Genomic DNA, 19,615 nt, shown 5'->3' with positions numbered 1-19,615 from the left:
GAATGGTCTCCTGTGCAATAGGCCCATAAGCGCCAACAGTCTCCCAAGATCCAGCTTTATCTTGCTCAGTGTTGATAGGATTGACCCTAAGCATGTTGGGGATAGAAACGCCCTCATCGTAGTAGAATCCTTATAACCCCTAGAAAAGTTGTCCACTGCACTGGGGAAAGCATACTTTTCTGAGGTTCAACCTGAGCCCCAAGCTCTTCATGTGGGCGAGAACAACATCTCGAAGTTGAACCGCCAGTTCCCTGGATTGTGCTAGAATTAACCAGTCGGCCAGGTAGTTTAGTACACGGATGCCCTGGAGTCACAATGGAGCCAGAGTGACATCCATGCACTTTGTGAAGGTGCGAGGGGATAACGCTGGCGATATTGCTATGTGGAAATATGCACCTTTTAGATCTATAGTCACAAACCAGTCCTCAAACTGAATCTGTGGAACGATAAGTTTGGGCGTCAGCATCTTGAACCTGTATGTCCAAAGAGTACAGTTCAGATGACGCAGATCTAAAATTGGCCGCATGCTCCTATTTTTTGTGGACCAGGAAATAACTGCTGTAAAAACCTCCCTCCCTCAGGGAACGGGGTACATGTTCTATGGCCCCTTTGTCCAAGAGGGATCTTACTTCCTGCGCTAACGTCAGGCTCTGGTCTGTGCTGACCACTGTGGTGAGCACACCTCTGAACTGGGGGGGTCAAGCTATAAACTGGACCCAGTAACCCTTTTCTACGGTAGACAGAACCCATGGAGACACATTTGGCAGTAGTTTCCACGCTGCCAGATGGTCTTTTAGTGATGTTAACTATTCCACATTCTATTGTAGGGAAAGCATCAGATTTTCTTTGCCCTGTGACAGCTTGCTGACCAGAGAACCCTGAAAATTTGGGGCCGCCTTGACTAGGGGAGGCCCTACAGTGGCACTCGGGGTTAACTGGCCTAACAACCTCATGTCCCCTGATACGTCCCTCCACGGCCCCTCAGGACCGCTCTTCTTTGCCTGCTTGGCCTTTATGACCATTCTCAGATCAGGCCTAGTAGCAGGCCATGACTGTGGCTGGCCAGTTCCCCTGGCTGTCTGCGGGGGTTTGCGGGTTGCCATACTCGCCTTCTGGGTCTCCCTCGCAATAGTGCCGACTGGTGAACTCAAGACAACAGGGAAGGAACTGGCTGAATGCTGCCATATCTCGAGTTCACTCAGCAGGTCTGCTTGGTAGGCCCGTAATACTGTCATTGTCTTCAGTGACCCACAAGCAAGACTACTACCGCATAGGCCTTGCCCACCAATGCCACGGTGGCCTTACACAGTGGCTTGGATGGCAAAGACGGCCCCTCTAATTACCTGCCGTCGATGGAGAGAGGTAGATCGAAAGCGCCTCCTCCAGCTTCAGCATAGCTAAATAGCCATGCCGTTCATTCCCCACAGTGGCCGAATAATCCAACATCGTGGGGTTATAAATACGGCTTATGCATGGTTTTCCCCAGAAGCCTGATATTTTGTCATGCACTTCTGGAAGAAAGGGGAGTTTCTGCAGTGTGAGGGATTTACTTTCACTGGGGGAAAAACATGCTCATCCAGCCTTAGCAATCACTTCAAGCAGCTCTTTATATGCCGGTCTCAGTTTTTAGCACATCCTTCTGGCTCCTCGGAGTCAGAGAGGAATTATTACTAATATTTTTGTGGGGTTTTTTTTCCCCTTTTTGGAGTCGCGACGGGAGCTCCAAAATCCAGCGGGGAGCCGAACCCGGAAGACAGAGCAAGAGATAGAGCAGCGCTCGTCTCCGACTCCTCTTCCGGATCCATAAGAGATACCCCGAACCGGAGACGGCTAGCTACCTCGGCAGCAGCCGGCCCAGATCCGCGAGGCTCTGAAACCCAACTCGCTTCGGCTTCCGAGAAGAGCGCGAGTCGCAAGCCAAGCTGCTTAATGTAGGCATTACAATGCTCAGCCTCTCGAGGATGTCATCGGATGCTACACCCCTAGACACTTCACCCAGAAAGTGTGCAGTATTCCCCGTGGTGAAATGGGAGCAAGCCATAACACACTTCCTGAATTCTCTCACTCATATTTTTCTCTCTTGCTCATTCCTTTTTTTTCTTCTCTTTTTTTTTTTAAAGGGATAGAAAAGTTCTTATATTTTGAGAAAAGATAGCGAGGAAACGAAGCATCTTTTTGTGTCTTTACCCAAACAACTGACATGCAGTCTTTCGCTGAAGATAATAAAGGCTGATGGCACAGTTCACAGGTGCCATATTTATATCACACGACGCGCTTAATTGCCACGTCACCTGATTATGGCAGGCCTATAAATAGGCATGATTTTACACAAGCTTCAGATGCCGGTGGCTCGCGAGAGGCACTCCCGTAGTGTTATGCTAAACATAACGTCGAAGTTCCCTTTGAAAGGGAACACCATTCTCCTTTCCTCCCTCTCACTGACTGCCTTTTTACTTCAAAAAGCAGTTTGACATTGTAGTATGGAACAGGCTCAAGTTTTTCTGTGGTGAAGTTACTGACCACAGTAGGCATAAACAGAACAACCCCAGCACACTCCTGATTTAGGGTAATGTTGTTTTTCCACTTTTCTACTCAAAAACTATTGAGAATTATTAAATGCTATTAATGACACACATATGATTTCATTCTTGGTCAGTGTTAATGAAATAAGATGGATGATGTGCATGGGGAGAAGTAGCCATCTGTCATACTCTTATGTAAATAAACCAAACAGAGACCATAATTTCCTTACTGACCTGGGTCTACATCCAAATAAACCACAGAAGTGTTACTCTATTACAACATTACAGTTAAAAGAGCAAATAATACATTACCTCTGGAAGAAATTCTGTTTATTTTTAGGTCATCCTGTTTTACTTCAAATACAGCAAAATGAGCAGTCTGTTAAGCATGACGTGTGGTAAATCATATAGAAAGCTGTAGTGGAACTTCACTGAATGTGGTGTGTGAGGAATGATAATTACTAAATAAAAGAGATTATAAAATCTGACCACCTGATGAGAAACACCATAGCAGACTGTATCAGGCTATAATACATCTCCTCAGCCAGCAAGGGTAAAGCCAGAAAGCAGCTTAATCTGACAAGATAGCAAGATACAAAGAGGCTTTGATTACAGAAAAGTTTACCAGGCTGTCAATTGGTAAAACCATGTCTGCCAAACTAAAGTCAGAATATATTTCAAATTTACTCGAATGACTGTTTTTAAGTTTACATTATATTTAGTCTATAAGCTTTAACATTTATGGATTTGTTCATATAAGTACTTAGTAATGGGAAACTGCTAAGGCCTTAAGCCAATAAATACAGTATAATTCAGCCAGAACAATTGTGTACCATAATGCGGTAACGCTCAAAGCAATGGTGTCATTGCAGAAGAATGTTCCTTCCCTCCTCCCTGAACTACAGGTTATGCGATTGTAAAACAGAACTCACATTCAGCTGGGTTACATGGACAGGAGCCACCCATGGTGTTATGATGAAATCTTTCTAGGATCTTTCTGTCAACCCTCAGAACTCTCCATGGCATGTCTATGAGTAAGGTCTCTTTAAGGCAGTCAAGTAAGTTCTTGTTTGAAAGAGGGTGGAACAACATGATTTCAGTCACTGCACCTATAACAAGAGCCTCCCTTTTATAGTACCCAGTGGGTAAAGCTGTAAATTATGGCTTATTATCCAGGACTCAAACTGGCACTTGGTAGTTTTGCTGATTTATTTCTGCATTAACCTGCTGTGTTGTCATTTTTGACTGGTTGGCAATTGATTTGATATATGGGAAGTACCTCCCAGCAGAGATCATTAATACATAGTCAAGGGGTCAAAATACGTTTGTAAGAGATAATGTAAAGTGGCTTGTTTTACATCAGGAACTATCATGTTACATGGCCTTTTTTATTGACAATGAAATATGTTTGAATATTGAAATAACCTTTAAAAACCAATAACCATTAAAATCAGGTAACTATGGGTTAACTATGTAATCAGTACAGGAAAAGGTCATGTAAAAAGTACAGAAAGCATTATTTGAGGAATATTGATCATCCTTCACTAATTGGATGTAAGCACTTGCTGATGTGTATTTGAAAATATTTTTCGATTCCTATGTTCTAAAGCCTAGCTAATGTCACTAATCAATTGACTGAAACTGCTAAACAGCTGTTTAACTTGGAAAGCCAGAAGCAAATAGAGACCTCACGTAAAACACCAAGATTTCAGCAGGGCCATGGAAATTCATTTCATGTACTTCAGAGAGGCAATAATGAAGACAGGTTTTTTTTTCCAGTCAGCAGTGGTACACTGATCAGTGTAGCCGTAGGGACAGATCCAGAAAAGGCTAATGCAGATTGAACTTTTTTAAATTGCAGACGCACCAAACACACAATCCGCCAAGACAATACATTTAGGGTAAATAGTTTGGCACAGGTCAGTGAAAAATGTTTAGTGCTTGAATTGAGCCATTACTGGCTTATAGAAATCCATGTACTAATACAAGTATATAGTGTAAAAAATATCATGTGTATTGAACAGTTTGAGTGTTTCATTGTCAAAAGGGGGAAAGCCCTTAGTCTTACCAGTTTATAAATTCACAATTTTAGCTGAACATTAATGTTGAAAGCTCTCCCCCTCCTGCTGAATGGAGGGGAGGCCTGGGTGTTTTGTGTATGGGTGTCTGTTTTCTCTCAGCTCTGCCAGAACAGACCCGCCTTTATGGCTATCGTTGCAAGGGGACTGATGGCAGAATGTTGGCTTGCTAGTCTGCAGCCGTTTACTGGAAACTGTATTCAGTCCAGGCTGCATGCAGGTTGGCCTCTATACAGAGGAGGTATAAATGAGGGACTGAAATGAAGCTAGGCTGTACAAGAATAATGAATCTTAGATGCACCTTTTAGATAGTCCGGCTTTAGGTATGGCTCAAACTTCTGTATTGGAGCTTAAGTCATTTGAAAATAAACCTGTATTGGAGAAAAGTTATTGAACTGGACACAGCCAAATATATTCAAACTGATTATAATGCCTTAAATACAGTAGACCACTGTTCTGAACTGTAGTATAAACTGTAAAAACGTGTGAGGAGATCCAGTGGATTTGGTCATTGTAGCGTGTCTTGTGTGGAAATATTTGAATCAGCATAAATCAGTAAAATACACACACTTTATGTCTAGTTATTCGCTCTCATTTTCTTCAGAGCACTTAATGAAGGCCTCCTTCTGTCGGGGGGCCAAAAGCTGACACATCCTCGTTGGAATAAAAGTCCCCCAGCTGCTAGTCTGAATACTGAACAAACATTTAAAGAGCTCCGCCTCTGATTTGTTAACATGGTCATTTTTATTCTCTGTGAATGGTGATGGGAAACCAATGTTAACACACAGACTGGTCTGCTTTGTCTGTGAGCATGTCTAATCTGTTAAAGACCCAATCGAGAACTGCTGAAGACTAGTGCTGAGAGCATATTAAACACCATTTTATTGGCGATGTTGTTGTGATGCAAAATCCTTTGTTATTGTAATTCTAAACATTGACCTGTCAGTGATAGTGATAACTGAATATGGTTTGGAACTAAGTTATAGCACAATGTTAAAAGCCAGTAAAGGAGTTTGCCCCTTTGAGTAAGGATATCTGAGTAGAGTGATGTCAGACCTGAATTACGGGAGCATGCTGGTCCACCAAGCCTTCAGGCAGAGTATTTGATTTGCCTTCGTGTGCCCTTCCACCTAGAAATACACTATTAAAATTAGATTAGGAGAGGCATGGTGAAATTCGTATATTAAGGTTTTTAAACGGCTTATGCAGTATGGGTGGGCAGAGGACTCAGCTACCTGTCAAGAGATGACACATTTTTATCTCCACATCAATCTGTAGGCTATCACTAAACTTCCACTCTGGAATTGTGTTCTACAAATGGGCTCAGTCAAAGAGTAGTAATTTAGGGCATGTCAAATAGACAATAACTAGATGAGATCCATCCCTTCTAGACATCATCATTAACACTGATGTATTAGGATAATCTAAGTCTCAACTTGCTCGGTGCCCACAGCCTAAAGAAAGCACATACCAGTGTTTCAGTATAATGGTTATAGTGGGTGTAGTAAAGAGAAAAAATAACCATGGCCAATTTCACAGCTCTGATTTGTCTTAAAAAAGTGCTCAGATTTCATCACATATGGACTTGGCTGAATTAAAATCATTTGTCATTGAACTTAAGATATACAGCATACTGGTAGTCGGTTGTGAGGAAGCCAAAATGTCTAGCTGTGACGTTGAGGCCTCACTGTCAATGCATGGATTTGCTTGAGTCCAAAACTTATAATTGCCTTCTCTCACTGTGTCCAAATTTCTAGACATGCTGGATTAGCAGGAAGTCCAGTGATCTCTGATATCTCTCTGATCCGGTTGTCCCCTCATGCTGCAGCCACGGGTGAGTCCCCATTCAGCCCACCACATCCCTACGTCAACCCTCACATGGAGCAGTACCTACGTTCAGTTCACAACAGCCCCACGCTGTCCGTCATCTCAGCGGCGCGAGGCCTCAGCCCGGCAGATGGTGAGTATGCATTGAAAGGCACACTGCGTAATCATAAGGAGCTTATTCATATTAAAATGGAAAGCATTCAGGTTTATGAATGGCTAGCACATTTTGCCTCTTTCTGTCATGATCATGTGATGATGCACTAATGGTGTCTGAGTTTATAGTATAAAGCCATGCATTCAGTGCATAAAAGAAACTGGGTGTACTTAAGAAGAAAGAGCTAATGGTTCCCTTTCTCCACAAATGCAAAGACATGGCAAAGACCGTCACACCACTTTGCCATGTGTAAGTTTACACAAAGGCTTATCTCTCCTGTTGTTATAATTAATCCTGTCAAATACTGTTTGAAACCTAAAACATTCTCAAGACCTGCTCTTAAATGGAATGTGGGAAAGAGTAAGATCCATGGAAATCTGTAAAGAAAACAGAGCCAAAAGAGAATTTCCCCCCAAATTTAACCTCCCATCCTGTCAGCTTTGTTCTCACAACCCTGTTACAAGTTTGGGACTAGGAGGCTGAATCAACTATAAATCACCTTCTGCAGTCTACAGGTAGTAATGCCTTTCTGCTTTTACAGTTAAATAAGCAATGTAGAAAAGATTGTGTAACTGATTAAATGGCAAGTGAGCAATGCAAATGGAGGGAATTAAGCTTGAGTGAGCACAATCTAAAGAACATAAGCCCCACTCCCCTTGTTTCTCAATAAAAAAGTTTTTTAAAAGTTCATTACTGGCATGTGTTGAATTTGAAAAGTGATCATAATCTTGGTTTATTTTCTATTCATTTATTCCAAGCCATATTAAATATATTACCATGCATTGGCCAAAAAAACATATTCATCATGGCAGCTGCTTTATACAGCCAAGATCCGTCAAATATCAACTTTCATGAGTAACAGTTTTAGATGTGTGGATCAAATTGTTCATTAGCAGTGGGGAAGTCCAGTGCATTGATATGACCGCTGATCAGACTCCCCTGAGGGTTTGAGAAGGCCGGACTCGGCCACAATCCTCAGCTCTTTGACTCTAGTCCCCTCTAGAGACAGTGCTCCACGATTTGACAACTGTGGAGAAAATAATCGCCCTTGTTCTGCCATGAATCCAGCACAAACACACGTCTGTTCTCTTTTAGCATGCTGTGGCCTAATTGTCTCTGATAGATCAGATGTGGCTGTAATGACCCAGAACGCAAGGGTAAAGGAATGAGCCGGAACTCCATCCTCTTCAGTGACCAGCATGGACATGAATTGACTGTTCATTCGGGAAAAAGAGGAAATGGTGGGGGTGGCACTAATGATTATCTGACCGAGTCAGAAAGAAAAACATTCATCTTTTATGAGGATTTCCCCTCTAACACATTTAGACTGCAATTTACTAGGTGCAAGTGTTAACATCAACTTGACAGAGTTGCTTGATGGGTCTTTGTGTGTGTTTGGGTTGCGATTAGAAGGGTGTGTGTGTGTGTGTATATATATATATGTGTATTTTTACAGCTAAAATGTGTTAGGTCAGGCAGTGCACTGACCTGCCAGTGTTCGGTCTTGCTTTTCTCTTTGCAGTGACACATGAGCAGTTGAAAGAACGAGGCCTTTTTGGCCTACCTCCTCCTCCTGGGACTAACCCAGCCGACTACTATCATCTAATGGCTAATCACCGCAGCCCCTATGGAGAGCTGCTCATGCAGACTGGGGCAGCTGCTGCTGCCGCCGCTGTGCATTTACCAGACTACATCAGCCCTGTGGACAGTAAGTATCCTTTTACGATTCACATGTAATATATAGAAATGATACCATAGTAAAAGAACCGGATTGTAAATTGTTATTAAATTGCACATTATTAAACTGTTAGATTCAGTTCTAAAATCTGACCAAGAGATCTGGTTGAGCCCCATTTGAAGCCATTTTAAAATCCTCATTATATGCAAATATATATTGTGACACATCACAATAATGGAATTTTATATTAATGCACCAGGTTTTAAACAAATAAAACCATTGCACTTAAACCTTTACACAATGTTCAGTCCATGGGATGCCCTAATGTTTTACCATTATGTGGCTTAGCAACCAAAGCTTGCTGTTAAAAGACTACATTGTGTGGAAGAAGAATTGTTTATTGTGAATATTATTAACAATAAATTAAACCATTTATTGACTTCTTAAAAATATTTTTTTTAAAGAAATAATCCACACAAGGGCATGTGCTACACAAAGGGTATTTTAAGCACTCTGCTTTGCTTCAAACATCTAAGAACACCTTTACTCATGATAAAATCATTGTAACGCATACCCTGTCATTGCTTATTGCTTTATTAGATCATATATAGGGGACTGAAGTAACTGGAATCTGAATTTATAAAAAAAAAATATAATTTTAAAATATATTTAATCCACTGTAATACTGTTAATTTTGCTGTGTTATTAACCTCCATAATGCATTGCTGTAGGTTATTAACTCTCACCATGTTCTATAACATAATAATAATAATAATAATAATAATAATAATAATAATAATAATAAACTTTATTTTATAAAGCACCTTTAAAGCAGCTTCTCAAAGCGCTGTACATAAAATCACAGTCCACAGAAAAATAAAACAAATAAAAGTTAATAAGAACAAAAACAACAACATTAATAATAAAAATAATTATAAAACAATCTAAAAAGACATCAGCAGTCGAATGCAAGTTTTAAAAAAGTGTGTCTTGAGAAGAGCTTTAAAAATGCCAAAAGTCTGGGCTTCCCTGAGTTCAGGAGGAAGAAAGTTCCAAAGTGAAGGAGCATAGACAGAAAAAGCCCTGTCACCCATAGATTTTAGGTGTGTTTGTGGAACAGTTAACAAATTACACTGTGAGGAGCGCAGTCTGCGATTTGGGGTGTAAGGAATTAATAAACCAGATAAGTATTGCGGAGCCAATCCATGTAATGCCTTGTATGTCAACATCATGATCTTGAAATCGACACGGAACCTGACCAGGAGCCAGTGTAAGGACTTCAAAACAGGAGTAATATGGTCACATTTCCTGGTTCCCGTCAGGATCCGGGCGGCAGAGTTCTGAACATATTGTAGTTTGTTTATTGCGGTTTTAGAAACTCCGGCTAAAACGGCATTACAGTAATCCAGCCGTGTGACAACAAATGAATTAATCAACTTTTCATCTGTACAGTTTCCATTCAGAGTGATATTATATTTTCTGAGTGTTGATTCAAATACAAATCACCAGTAAAAACATGCTCTGGTTTATGATTAAAAAGTCCAGAAAGGTGAATTAAGATTTGAGTTACAGGATGCTCCACAATGTTCTCACTTCAAGACGAGGAGGATGTTTTGTTATAGGTGTATAAAACATGACTCACCGTCAAAATGGACTATAAACACGAGTACACTCAGCAATTTATGAGGTGTTTCTCTTGGGGCCTCTAATTCCGACCATGCAACAGGTGTGCTTTGTTATTATAAATAACATCCTTACACATCCACCATAACCTTAAATGGAGTGTCTCAAAGACTTAATGTTAGGGAAAGGACAGCCTATGGCAGAGCTTTCATCTCTGCACTTTGTATCTGAAGCAGTGTTATGGCAGGTATGTAGCACCCTCCTGGTGTTTTGTAATGTGTGTTACGAAGTCATGAGATCTTCTGTGCTTTTAAAATGCCAGCTATTTCTTCACACAGTATTACTTAGGGTGTCATCATTATCAAGATACCCAGACCTGTTGACCTCAGAAAAGGGCCGTGTTCACCCTTACTTTTTGTAAGGCACAGCAGCAATCCAGGCTGTAGATTGCATTCTCAGGTGAAGCAGGGCTGTCCGGGAACCGAGCAGGACTTTGGCACTGATACAAACCAAGGGTCTACCTGAATGGATCCAATGAAATGTAGCCTTATGAATGGTTAATATTGTGCAGAGTAGTGAATGATGAGGAAATCTGTTAAAGTCAGGTTTAAGGTGACTGTTAAACAAATTTGTAGTTGCTTTCACTGGCTCTGCTCTACACAGCCACCCAGAGGAAGTGGGTTTTCTCTCTCCATTATGCCTCATTGGTTCCGTGCCTGTCCTGCACGAATCATCATGCTTCTCCATCAAGATGGCACGCCAGCATTCTCACATTGCAAGTTGAAATTACTTCTCGGGCCACTAATCAAACACAACCATAATGAGATGGTCATGAGAGCAGTTGCATCTGCGGCCAAAAGCCCAGGCCTCCACCAAGCTGTCTGGCCACGGTTTGTGGAGTGAAACTGTTTGCACAAAAACACCCGCAAACACCAACACAGTGCAGGGCTTTTTCCTCCTACAGCCATGTCTTTGGCCTTCTCCATGAACTGGATTGATGTGGTCTCCCTTTCAGCACTCACAGGTCCAGGGCTCTCCATGCTAGCCCACAAACACAGGGCACTCATTGAACTTGAGTGCCAGCTAATGGCATGGCGGCCAGACCGCTAAATAAAGGAGCTCGTTCAGCAGAGCGAGGGGCTGATAAATATGTATTGCACAACTTGTAGTTTGTCTTGGAATGGAGAGCCGATAAAATTCATATGCATATTTAAAAATCAATTTATGTGATAATAAATTCAGCAGACCCACCACAAGAGCGAAGCCTTGGTGACCTCAAAGTGCTGTGCCTGTTTTTCCTGATGATTCGCATTTGACTATTAGCCAACAGGAGGAGAGGGATTAGGTTTGAGTTTCACTGTAAATGGTTACCGTTGTTGTAAAAATGAGAAAAGCACACATGGAAAATTCTGTAGACTGTTATTAGAGCCAATATGATCTGCACTGTAAATTTTTCACACAGCCTGACTTTTCCACTGTACACATGGGTTAAAATGGGATTAACTAGTGAACTGAGGCAGCAAGTGGATTAGGAGTAGATCTCAGTGTTGGCTAATTAAAATGTTAGCCAAGTAAAAATATTAAAAAAAAAAAAAAAAAAAAAAAAAAATTTGTTCAGTATTTCTTTGTTGTTTTTTGTCATACAGACAGATTAAATATGTATGATCATAGCAGTCTAGAACCACACACTCTGAGATGAAAAACAGTAAAAATTAGTCTTTTGGTTGTCAAGACAGGTCAAGACTGACCTGAAAAAACTCAAGACACGTTGGCAGAAAACCCAGAGAAGACAACAAAAGCAATTTGTGGCAATTTTGGCCATGGTTTCATTAGAGTTTCCTCTTGGAGTTATATACAGTACATGTAGTTAGAATCCTAGAAATGACAGCAGTGAAAAAAGCTCAAAAATATGCCACGGTGCTACAAATAAAATTTCATCATAAATTATATCATAATATTATGTATTATTAATACATAATAAATTGGATAATAAATATATTTTAAGGACAATGTTTAGTAATTAGTATACTTGACTACACTTATATAGCGGTCTTAACTCACAGTCTCAGATATACAAGCTCTTCTCTTTTACTACAGTTCTTATGCAACATTTAGGCACCAGAGAGATTTGCTCTAATGGGCCTTGCAAAAAAAAACAAAAAAACAAATGGCTGTAAACAAATAAAGGAGTTAGCGTTGGCCTTATTGTGTGCCATGCTTCAATTCAGTGCCAAGTGTGTGCCTGTGCCAATAGCGTGTGCATAACATGTTAATTACCGCCATAAGCCTAACAGGACACCATGCAGAGAGAAAGCAAAAACATTACAAAAAACAACACTGCTCCATTTCCCCTCCACGTTCCTCAGGCCTCTTTGTGTGTAGCTACACTGAATCCAGTGCACGTGCAGTGTTAGACGTGAGTCTCACTCAGTGAAGTTGGATGAAAATCGCTGCAAATGGGTGAATGCATAAATAAACAAATGGAACCATGGAAAGCTAATCCACTGACCAGAAGCCTTTACAGCACACTGTGTTTGCTGATCCTTCCTCAACCTGCCCAAAGTATACCACTCTCGAATTGGGTCTCTAATTGAGATGCTTTCAGAAGAACACTTGAAGAGACTGAAAGGCAAGAAGTGGGGCTTGTGGTGAACTCATTTGTGCAGTGGAGCCAACAGGGAACCGAGCTCCCATAACAATAGCAGCTGCCAAAGCCAGCGTCTGGTGTCCGGCTGCAGGCAGAAACCTGATGTTGGAGGATGGAGGTTTTTTTTGAGCACGGCAGTACTTGCACACAAACACACACACAAAAACAAACCACACTGTGGGGCAACAGCTCACATAGCATACATACAGCACATACACAGGCAATGTAAGTCCTGGCTGGGGTGTGATGTTGAAGCTTGGAGAGCATCCAACTCAAAAGCAGTAGAAAAAACAACTGCCCCAAAAACCATTTGACTGGATAAAAGGTAAGCAGTGTCAGTGTGTGCCTGGGACGTTGTGCTTGACCAGTGCCAGTTGCAGTTCAGCTGCAGGAGACCAGTGTTACACAAAGAAAAGTCTACTGCCAGCCGGGTGAACAGAGGATTAACACCCACTTTATTCTATATTTTCACAAAGGCATCTCAATTAAAGTAGTGCAGCAGATGCCTACTATAATTGCCTCCTCTTTTTTTTTTTTTTTTTTTATAAATGTGCAGAGTGCCTGTAATTTTAAAGCCATATATTAGACCAGCTCCCCAATTAGAAAAGCCCCCCTGCCAGTTCCCCCAGGAGCCATGGGCACCCTCAGTCGCGCTAGGCACCAAAAAGCCACACAGCACCGCACATCTGCTTTAGAAACCCACTTTTGTAGGAACCTGCACACCCCTAAATTAGAGCCACGCCACTCATTAAAAAAACAGCACATCACAGAACATGTGGGTCTCTGTGACCTCAGGCAGGCAAGACACAGCTCTGCTCACAAATCCTGCTTCATACTAAAGCAAAGTGCAACCACTTCCAGTACACTCTAAGGCAGGAATGTGACAGAACAAAGGTGAACTTGCACGAATGACTGTTCTGCTTCATTCAGTTTAGACTCATTTAAAGCTCATTGTTCTGTTGTTTGAAGCAAAGTTCTTATGCAGTATACTGTAAAAATGGATGCAAATTCCAGTTAACATGACTTTTCTGGTGGCCTGAAAAGATTTCAGTCTTGCCAACCATGACTGTTTCTTTCTAGCAACTAAGCACACTTACACAGTTCTAATGATGCCTGACATATTTGTTGAAAAGTCTTGCAGGGAAACATTCCGAGTGGTTCATTTGTTGTCAATGCTAACTCTGCAGTTTGGAAGCAACACTAACTTTGTTAAAAAATAATAATAATAATAATTTTTTAATTTTTTATAAAAAAAAATGTAGTCGGTTGTTGAAAAACTAATATATATATATATTAGTAATTTTTATTTATTTTTTATTTATTTATTTATATAAATTTTATAAAAATTTATATATATACAAAATGTATACAAATAGAAAAAATATATACACATACACACACATACATATATACACACATACACACATTTATAATATTTATAATATATACTGTATGTTATATAAAATATATATATATTTTTTTTTAAACAATCACTGCTAGCTCCTCACAGCTCTCTACATTAGGTACATCTCTTTTTATTTTATTTTTTTGTTTTTATTTACATGTTTTATTTTGTAAGTCACAGACAGTATACTGCCTTATATTCTTCTGTGGAAATGAGAAATGAGAAACTGTGTCCTTGCTGCAAAATACATAAGAGGACTCAATATCTAAATTGTGTTTAGACAGCAGCAATTGAAAAGTCAGAGGCTTTTCAAAAGTCTCCATGGCTAATGCAAAGCACCTGTTTAGCACCAAGCAACTGGAGCCACAAAACACACATACTGTATGCACACCCCACAGTGGCATAATAATCTAAAGACTGCAGTGAGTCTATTAAGAATCACTGTAAGTAAAAAATCTTGTAAATGTTTCAACTTGGTGTTATCAGATTTGCTTTGTAAAATATCTAGAAACATTAGAGAACATTACTATTTGCATTAGGGAATGGAAATGTTAATAGGTCCTTATCTCTTTAGAATCAGACATGGTGGGAATTTAAGAAATAGAAAATAGATTTGTTGGTAATAAAAAGATTTTGCTATTAATAACAGCACTCTGCCATTTATAATACCACTGGAAAACATGCAAAGTCAGCTTTAATAATTTGTTTTCTTCTCTAGCACAAACATGGTCCACCAAGGAGGAGTACTTTGTGTCCCTTTGCAATGTCAGTACTCTTTAATTATGTTCTGAAATCGAAGTTGTTAAATTGCTTCTATTCAGCATGCTGCAGTGATCTAAGCTCCGGAAGATTAGTATCAGTGTAATTACTGTAAACGATTGGGCTGATTAATTATTCAGTGCAGTAGTGTGAGAGTGATGCACATGATAAAGGGCTGTGAAACAAACCTCCTCTCCTTGTCCTGCACACAGCCCCATAGAGGAGAAGAGAGGAGGAAAAAGAATAGGGAACTCTGAGTGAGAATTCATATGTATATTTTTTCTCCCCAGTGTCTCGATTTCCAAGCCCCAGACTGACACCCAGGCTGAGCCGAAAGCGAGCACTGTCCATCTCGCCTATGTCAGATGCCAGCATCGACCTGCAGACCATGATCCGCACCTCTCCTAACTCTCTGGTGGCCTACATCAATAACTCGCGCTCCAGCTCCAATGCCAGTAGCTCCTATGGGCACCTCTCAGTCGGGGCGATCAGGTACAGGAAAGCCTACTGCTATGTTTGGTTATTCATTTTTCACTAATAAATCTGATCACTGTATAATCCTAATTTCAATTCCTCTTTTCCTTTACCTTCACCAATCAGTCCGTCGTTTACATTCCCCCACCCTATCACGCCTGTGGCATACCAACAGTTTCTGTCCCAGCATCGAGGGCTTAATGCATTTGGCCACACACCTCCCCTAATACAGCCCTCTCCCTCCTTCATCAACCGCCAGCAGTCCATCGGAAGTACCACAGCCCACAGCACCAGCAGCAGTAACCCCAGCACAGAGGCCAACCAGGTGAGCCAGCTCATGAGAGAACAGCAACCTTCTGAGCACAACAGGAAACTTATTGGCTTATGTGGTTCAGGCATATGCATTGTGTATGGAGCAATTTAAAAATTCCTTATATATACTTTCTTGTTTTTCAATAAACCCTCTAAAGACCAAGGCATCTTTCCTTTGTGCTAAGTGATGCTTCCACCTCCTCTATCAATCCCATGTAAACATTAAGACTGCATAGAATGTAAACTTCCTCCAATTCACTGACCCACTCTCATATCCAGACACCCACTAAATCCATTTTCATTCCATTTCATTTTCAAAACTATAAAAGCGCACACACACACACACACACCACACACACACACACACACACATACACACTCACACATACACACACACACACACACACAAGCAGTGATGAGAAACACATTTCCCTTGCTTTTCAACAAAACCCTGTCAGTTACTGAGTTATGGAAAACATTGGCCTACACTTTACTCTAGTGGTTGGGTGGGATTTGGAAGATATCCCTCCAACCCCCATTCTTTTTCTTCTTTCTCCATGGAGGAACTTTGTGCTCTGAGAGCACTGTCTTGTTAAGAAATTCATCTGAAGATAAAAGTCTGCAGCCTCACTCTCCGTGAGTTATAAGAGAATTTATAATCTCATGAATGCACTTCAATCTTATGAGGGCACTCTAACTTGTTTAGTCTCTGAGTGAGTTGCTTTTTGAAAGATGAGATATTTAACATGACACCTCTGCAGAAGTAAAATCTGCACATTATTGGCAGTAACTGCATTGCCAACATGGTAACTACAGTTAGTCTCCTTTTGACTTTTTGGTCCTTTCTCTTTATTTCTCTAATCTTTGTGCCACCAGAATGCAGGAGGAGACTCAGCAGTCAGCAGTACAGTCAATCCTATGATCACCAAGAGGTCAAAGGTGAAGACAGAAGTGGACAGGGCATGCCCTATCTCCCCTTGCTCTCAGGTATTAAGGTCGCATATTCAAGAGTTAGTTAGTCTTTTTGGGGTTTAACCTGTCTAACACTCAAACGATTTAATAGGTATCATAAAATTGTATTTATTCTCACAACATTCAGCAGGATTGAAAACTCCACCTGTGACATGGCAAAGACTGCCCATTTCGTCTATTATATCTGTTCAGTAAACAGTGCCAGAAAGAACTGTCTTACTGACAAATCAGATAAACATTACTTATCTAACAAGGCTCACATACTCTTTTTTTGTGATTTACTTTGGTAAATATTCACCTTCATTTTTGTGTAGTGCCAGTGTGGTGACCATGTGGTGTATACAGTTGATATGATGTATACAGTTGCTGAGTGCAGTTGAGAGCCCGCTGGGAATTCATGAGAAAAGTATAGCAAGACAGATAGAAATATTTTGGTGTTATCATAGCAGCATCCACCTTTAAGAAAGCTGTTTGGGTTGCTTTTCTGCTTCTTATCCTCACACGTGGCTACCCTTTACTGCCTGTCATGTGCTGCTAAATAAACCCATTCACTTTTGAATCACTATCAGACAAAATGAGTGAGCAGACAGGGATATTGGATGTGGCTGTAAAGCATTCCATTCGCTCACCACATTAGAGAAGGTTTGGCCCATTTAAGTTTAATGCCAGAATCATTAGCGCTCAAAAGCATTCTAAACATTCCCAGACTCTGAGAGGAAAGCGGCCTAAAAAACGGCTCCAGAAGCAGGGTAGAGATTCACAACAGCGCTTAGTGAACACCTTCAGTAGCAAAGTTCTGCATCCAGAATCTCAACACATGTACAACTAGGAACAATTAGGCAACAGACTAGCAACTAATGATAAAAAACATTTAACACAGCCCTCTGTTGTCCTACAGACTGACTAAGTATATGACCCTTTTTACAGGATCACGTGGAACTGAGAGAGGAGCTGGATAAGGACGAGTGCAAGCAGGAGCCTGAGGCAGTGTATGAGACCAATTGCCACTGGGAGGGCTGCTCTAAAGAATATGACACACAGGAGCAGTTGGTGCACGTAAGTGACAGTTATGCTCAATCATATATCAAAATGGTCTGAGTTTACGAGTCAAAATTACCCTAAGTGATAATTTAATATTAGCAGATGTTTTACTTACATCTCAGTGCAGGGTCTGTGTGTATAATTAGAAAACGGAAAAAAATTACAAAAGGAAATAATAGTTAACAATTAGGACTAAAATAGCTTAAAAGGCCAGCCTATTTTTATAAGAAGCCTATTCATGCTCCTGTAATTGTTCTCGTCCTGTCACTGTCACACGTGGAATTTAACGAGCATGCAGATGCACACAGAGGTGCAAACAGTTGTGCTGGAACTTTCTCTTCTCAGCAAGACACTTAAACACACACACTGAAACACACTCAGGGTCTCGGTCTCTGTTTACCCCCCTGGACTTTGACCTTGCCTGAGGCCCAGCAGTAAATCTGTCGACATGCCCCCAGTTGTGATGCAGCTCCCCCAGTCGTGGCACCTCAGACAAGTCCCCCTGTGATTAACAGCTTGTGCTCTACACCATGACAGAAACACTCGTAGCCAGTCAGACTCTTCACCAGGACTAAACACTCTGAGCCAGGCCAGCTCCGCTCAAAGAGCACTGCCTCAGCAGGGGTTCAGGGGTCAATGGCAGTGGCTTCTGATGGTCCTCCTATTCCAGGCTGCCTAAACTGAGCAGGTCTGAACCAGTCGAAATGTCTGTATGCCAGCATATATGAGTAACTTCAAAACAACTAATTTCTACAGAAGTAAAGACATAGTGTCTCCAGTGGTTGAAGGTGCGCAGTTGTATGCAGGCTGTTTTCTTACAATAATTACATATTAGTAGAAAGTGTTGTCAGAATGGAAATGCAAATTGGAAAAGTATTATTATTAGAAAGGAAGAGGAGCAAGAAAGAGTCATATTATTTAGAGGCCAGAGAAAAAAGTCCTACAACTCCTCCCTTCCTACATGTCCCCTTTGGCCCTTAAGGCTTTAATCTGTGCTTTTTCCACATAAACTAAATTACACACCTTGAGAAAGAAAAATATGGCATGGTGTCTGGTTTTATCTGTTGCATGTAATCATTCTCCATAGCTCTAAATTATGGTTTTAGTTCAGTATGACAGGCATAAGCCTCAAATTGGATGTATATTCCTAACCACATGCACATTAAAAAATAGACTAAATGTAATGCATTATACAGATTCTCAGCTAGTGTGAAAAAAAAATAGTTTCAAAGAAAATGCAAAGAGAATTACTATCCCTTAGTCTGAAAAATTCAACATGAAGCATCATTATATTAGTATAGTTCAGTTGAGTGCATAATGTTTTTAAAAGGCTGACCCTTGATGGAAGGGTTATGTATTTTTTGTAATGTGAGAATGGAGATTTCTGTGCCCTCCGGTGTATAGAATGCCCTTCATGACCAGGTCTGCCACCAAAGGGATCATACCTCTCTATTGCATGTATAAGTGCAGTCCCCATTACACTGTGTTTGAATGTGATGAATCGGAAGTTCTGTGACCCTTTGGTAGATGGAATTTTTCATGCCGTAAGATGAATTACAACTCAAAGCACCATTGTCACTGCAGTGTAACAGAGTGTGTTAGAGTGCAGTATATCTGTAACACACTTCTCTCCTTACAGCACATCAATAATGACCACATCCATGGGGAGAAGAAGGAGTTTGTGTGTCGTTGGGAGGAATGTTCACGAGAGCAGAAGCCTTTTAAAGCCCAATACATGCTGGTAGTCCACATGCGGCGGCACACAGGAGAGAAGCCTCACAAATGCACAGTATGTAACACGGAATCAAGCTCATTCTCTGTGCACACGTAAAATGGCCTCTAATGTCTGTTCATCTCCCCCAATATGTTAATACATGCAATTATAGTCTCAGAAATAGAATAATGCAATGCAGTACAATAAGTGAAACAATAATGCGATGCAGTGCAAGCTTGCAAGCACCACTGATCTATAGAACTTTCAGTAGAACTTATTTGTTTATAGCACCTATTATTTTTCCTCATACCGATTCAGCCAACAAGGCATACTTATTTCACTTTGGGAATATATGGAAATACTGTTTGCATGAACATTGAATAAAATCTTCAGTTCCAAACTTTAGGCA

At 40.8% G+C, this 19,615-nt stretch overlaps 1 protein-coding gene across 1 annotated transcript in view; it reads left to right on the top strand.

Moving 5' to 3' along the window:
• gli2a (GLI family zinc finger 2a) overlaps nucleotides 1-19,615 on the top strand; it is a 68,420-nt gene that overhangs the window by 43,275 nt on the left and 5,530 nt on the right. The window contains exons 4-10 of the mRNA XM_017470788.3: nucleotides 6,358-6,560; nucleotides 8,104-8,289; nucleotides 14,984-15,185; nucleotides 15,294-15,492; nucleotides 16,356-16,466; nucleotides 17,379-17,507; nucleotides 19,132-19,281. Coding sequence (XP_017326277.1) covers nucleotides 6,358-6,560; nucleotides 8,104-8,289; nucleotides 14,984-15,185; nucleotides 15,294-15,492; nucleotides 16,356-16,466; nucleotides 17,379-17,507; nucleotides 19,132-19,281 — 1,180 coding nt within the window. The remainder of the gene's footprint in view (nucleotides 1-6,357; nucleotides 6,561-8,103; nucleotides 8,290-14,983; nucleotides 15,186-15,293; nucleotides 15,493-16,355; nucleotides 16,467-17,378; nucleotides 17,508-19,131; nucleotides 19,282-19,615) is intronic.

This window comes from Ictalurus punctatus, chromosome 6 (assembly GCF_001660625.3).
Source record: "Ictalurus punctatus breed USDA103 chromosome 6, Coco_2.0, whole genome shotgun sequence".
Classification (NCBI taxonomy): Eukaryota; Metazoa; Chordata; class Actinopteri; order Siluriformes; family Ictaluridae; genus Ictalurus; species Ictalurus punctatus.
This window is presented reverse-complemented; position numbering and strand designations above follow the sequence as displayed.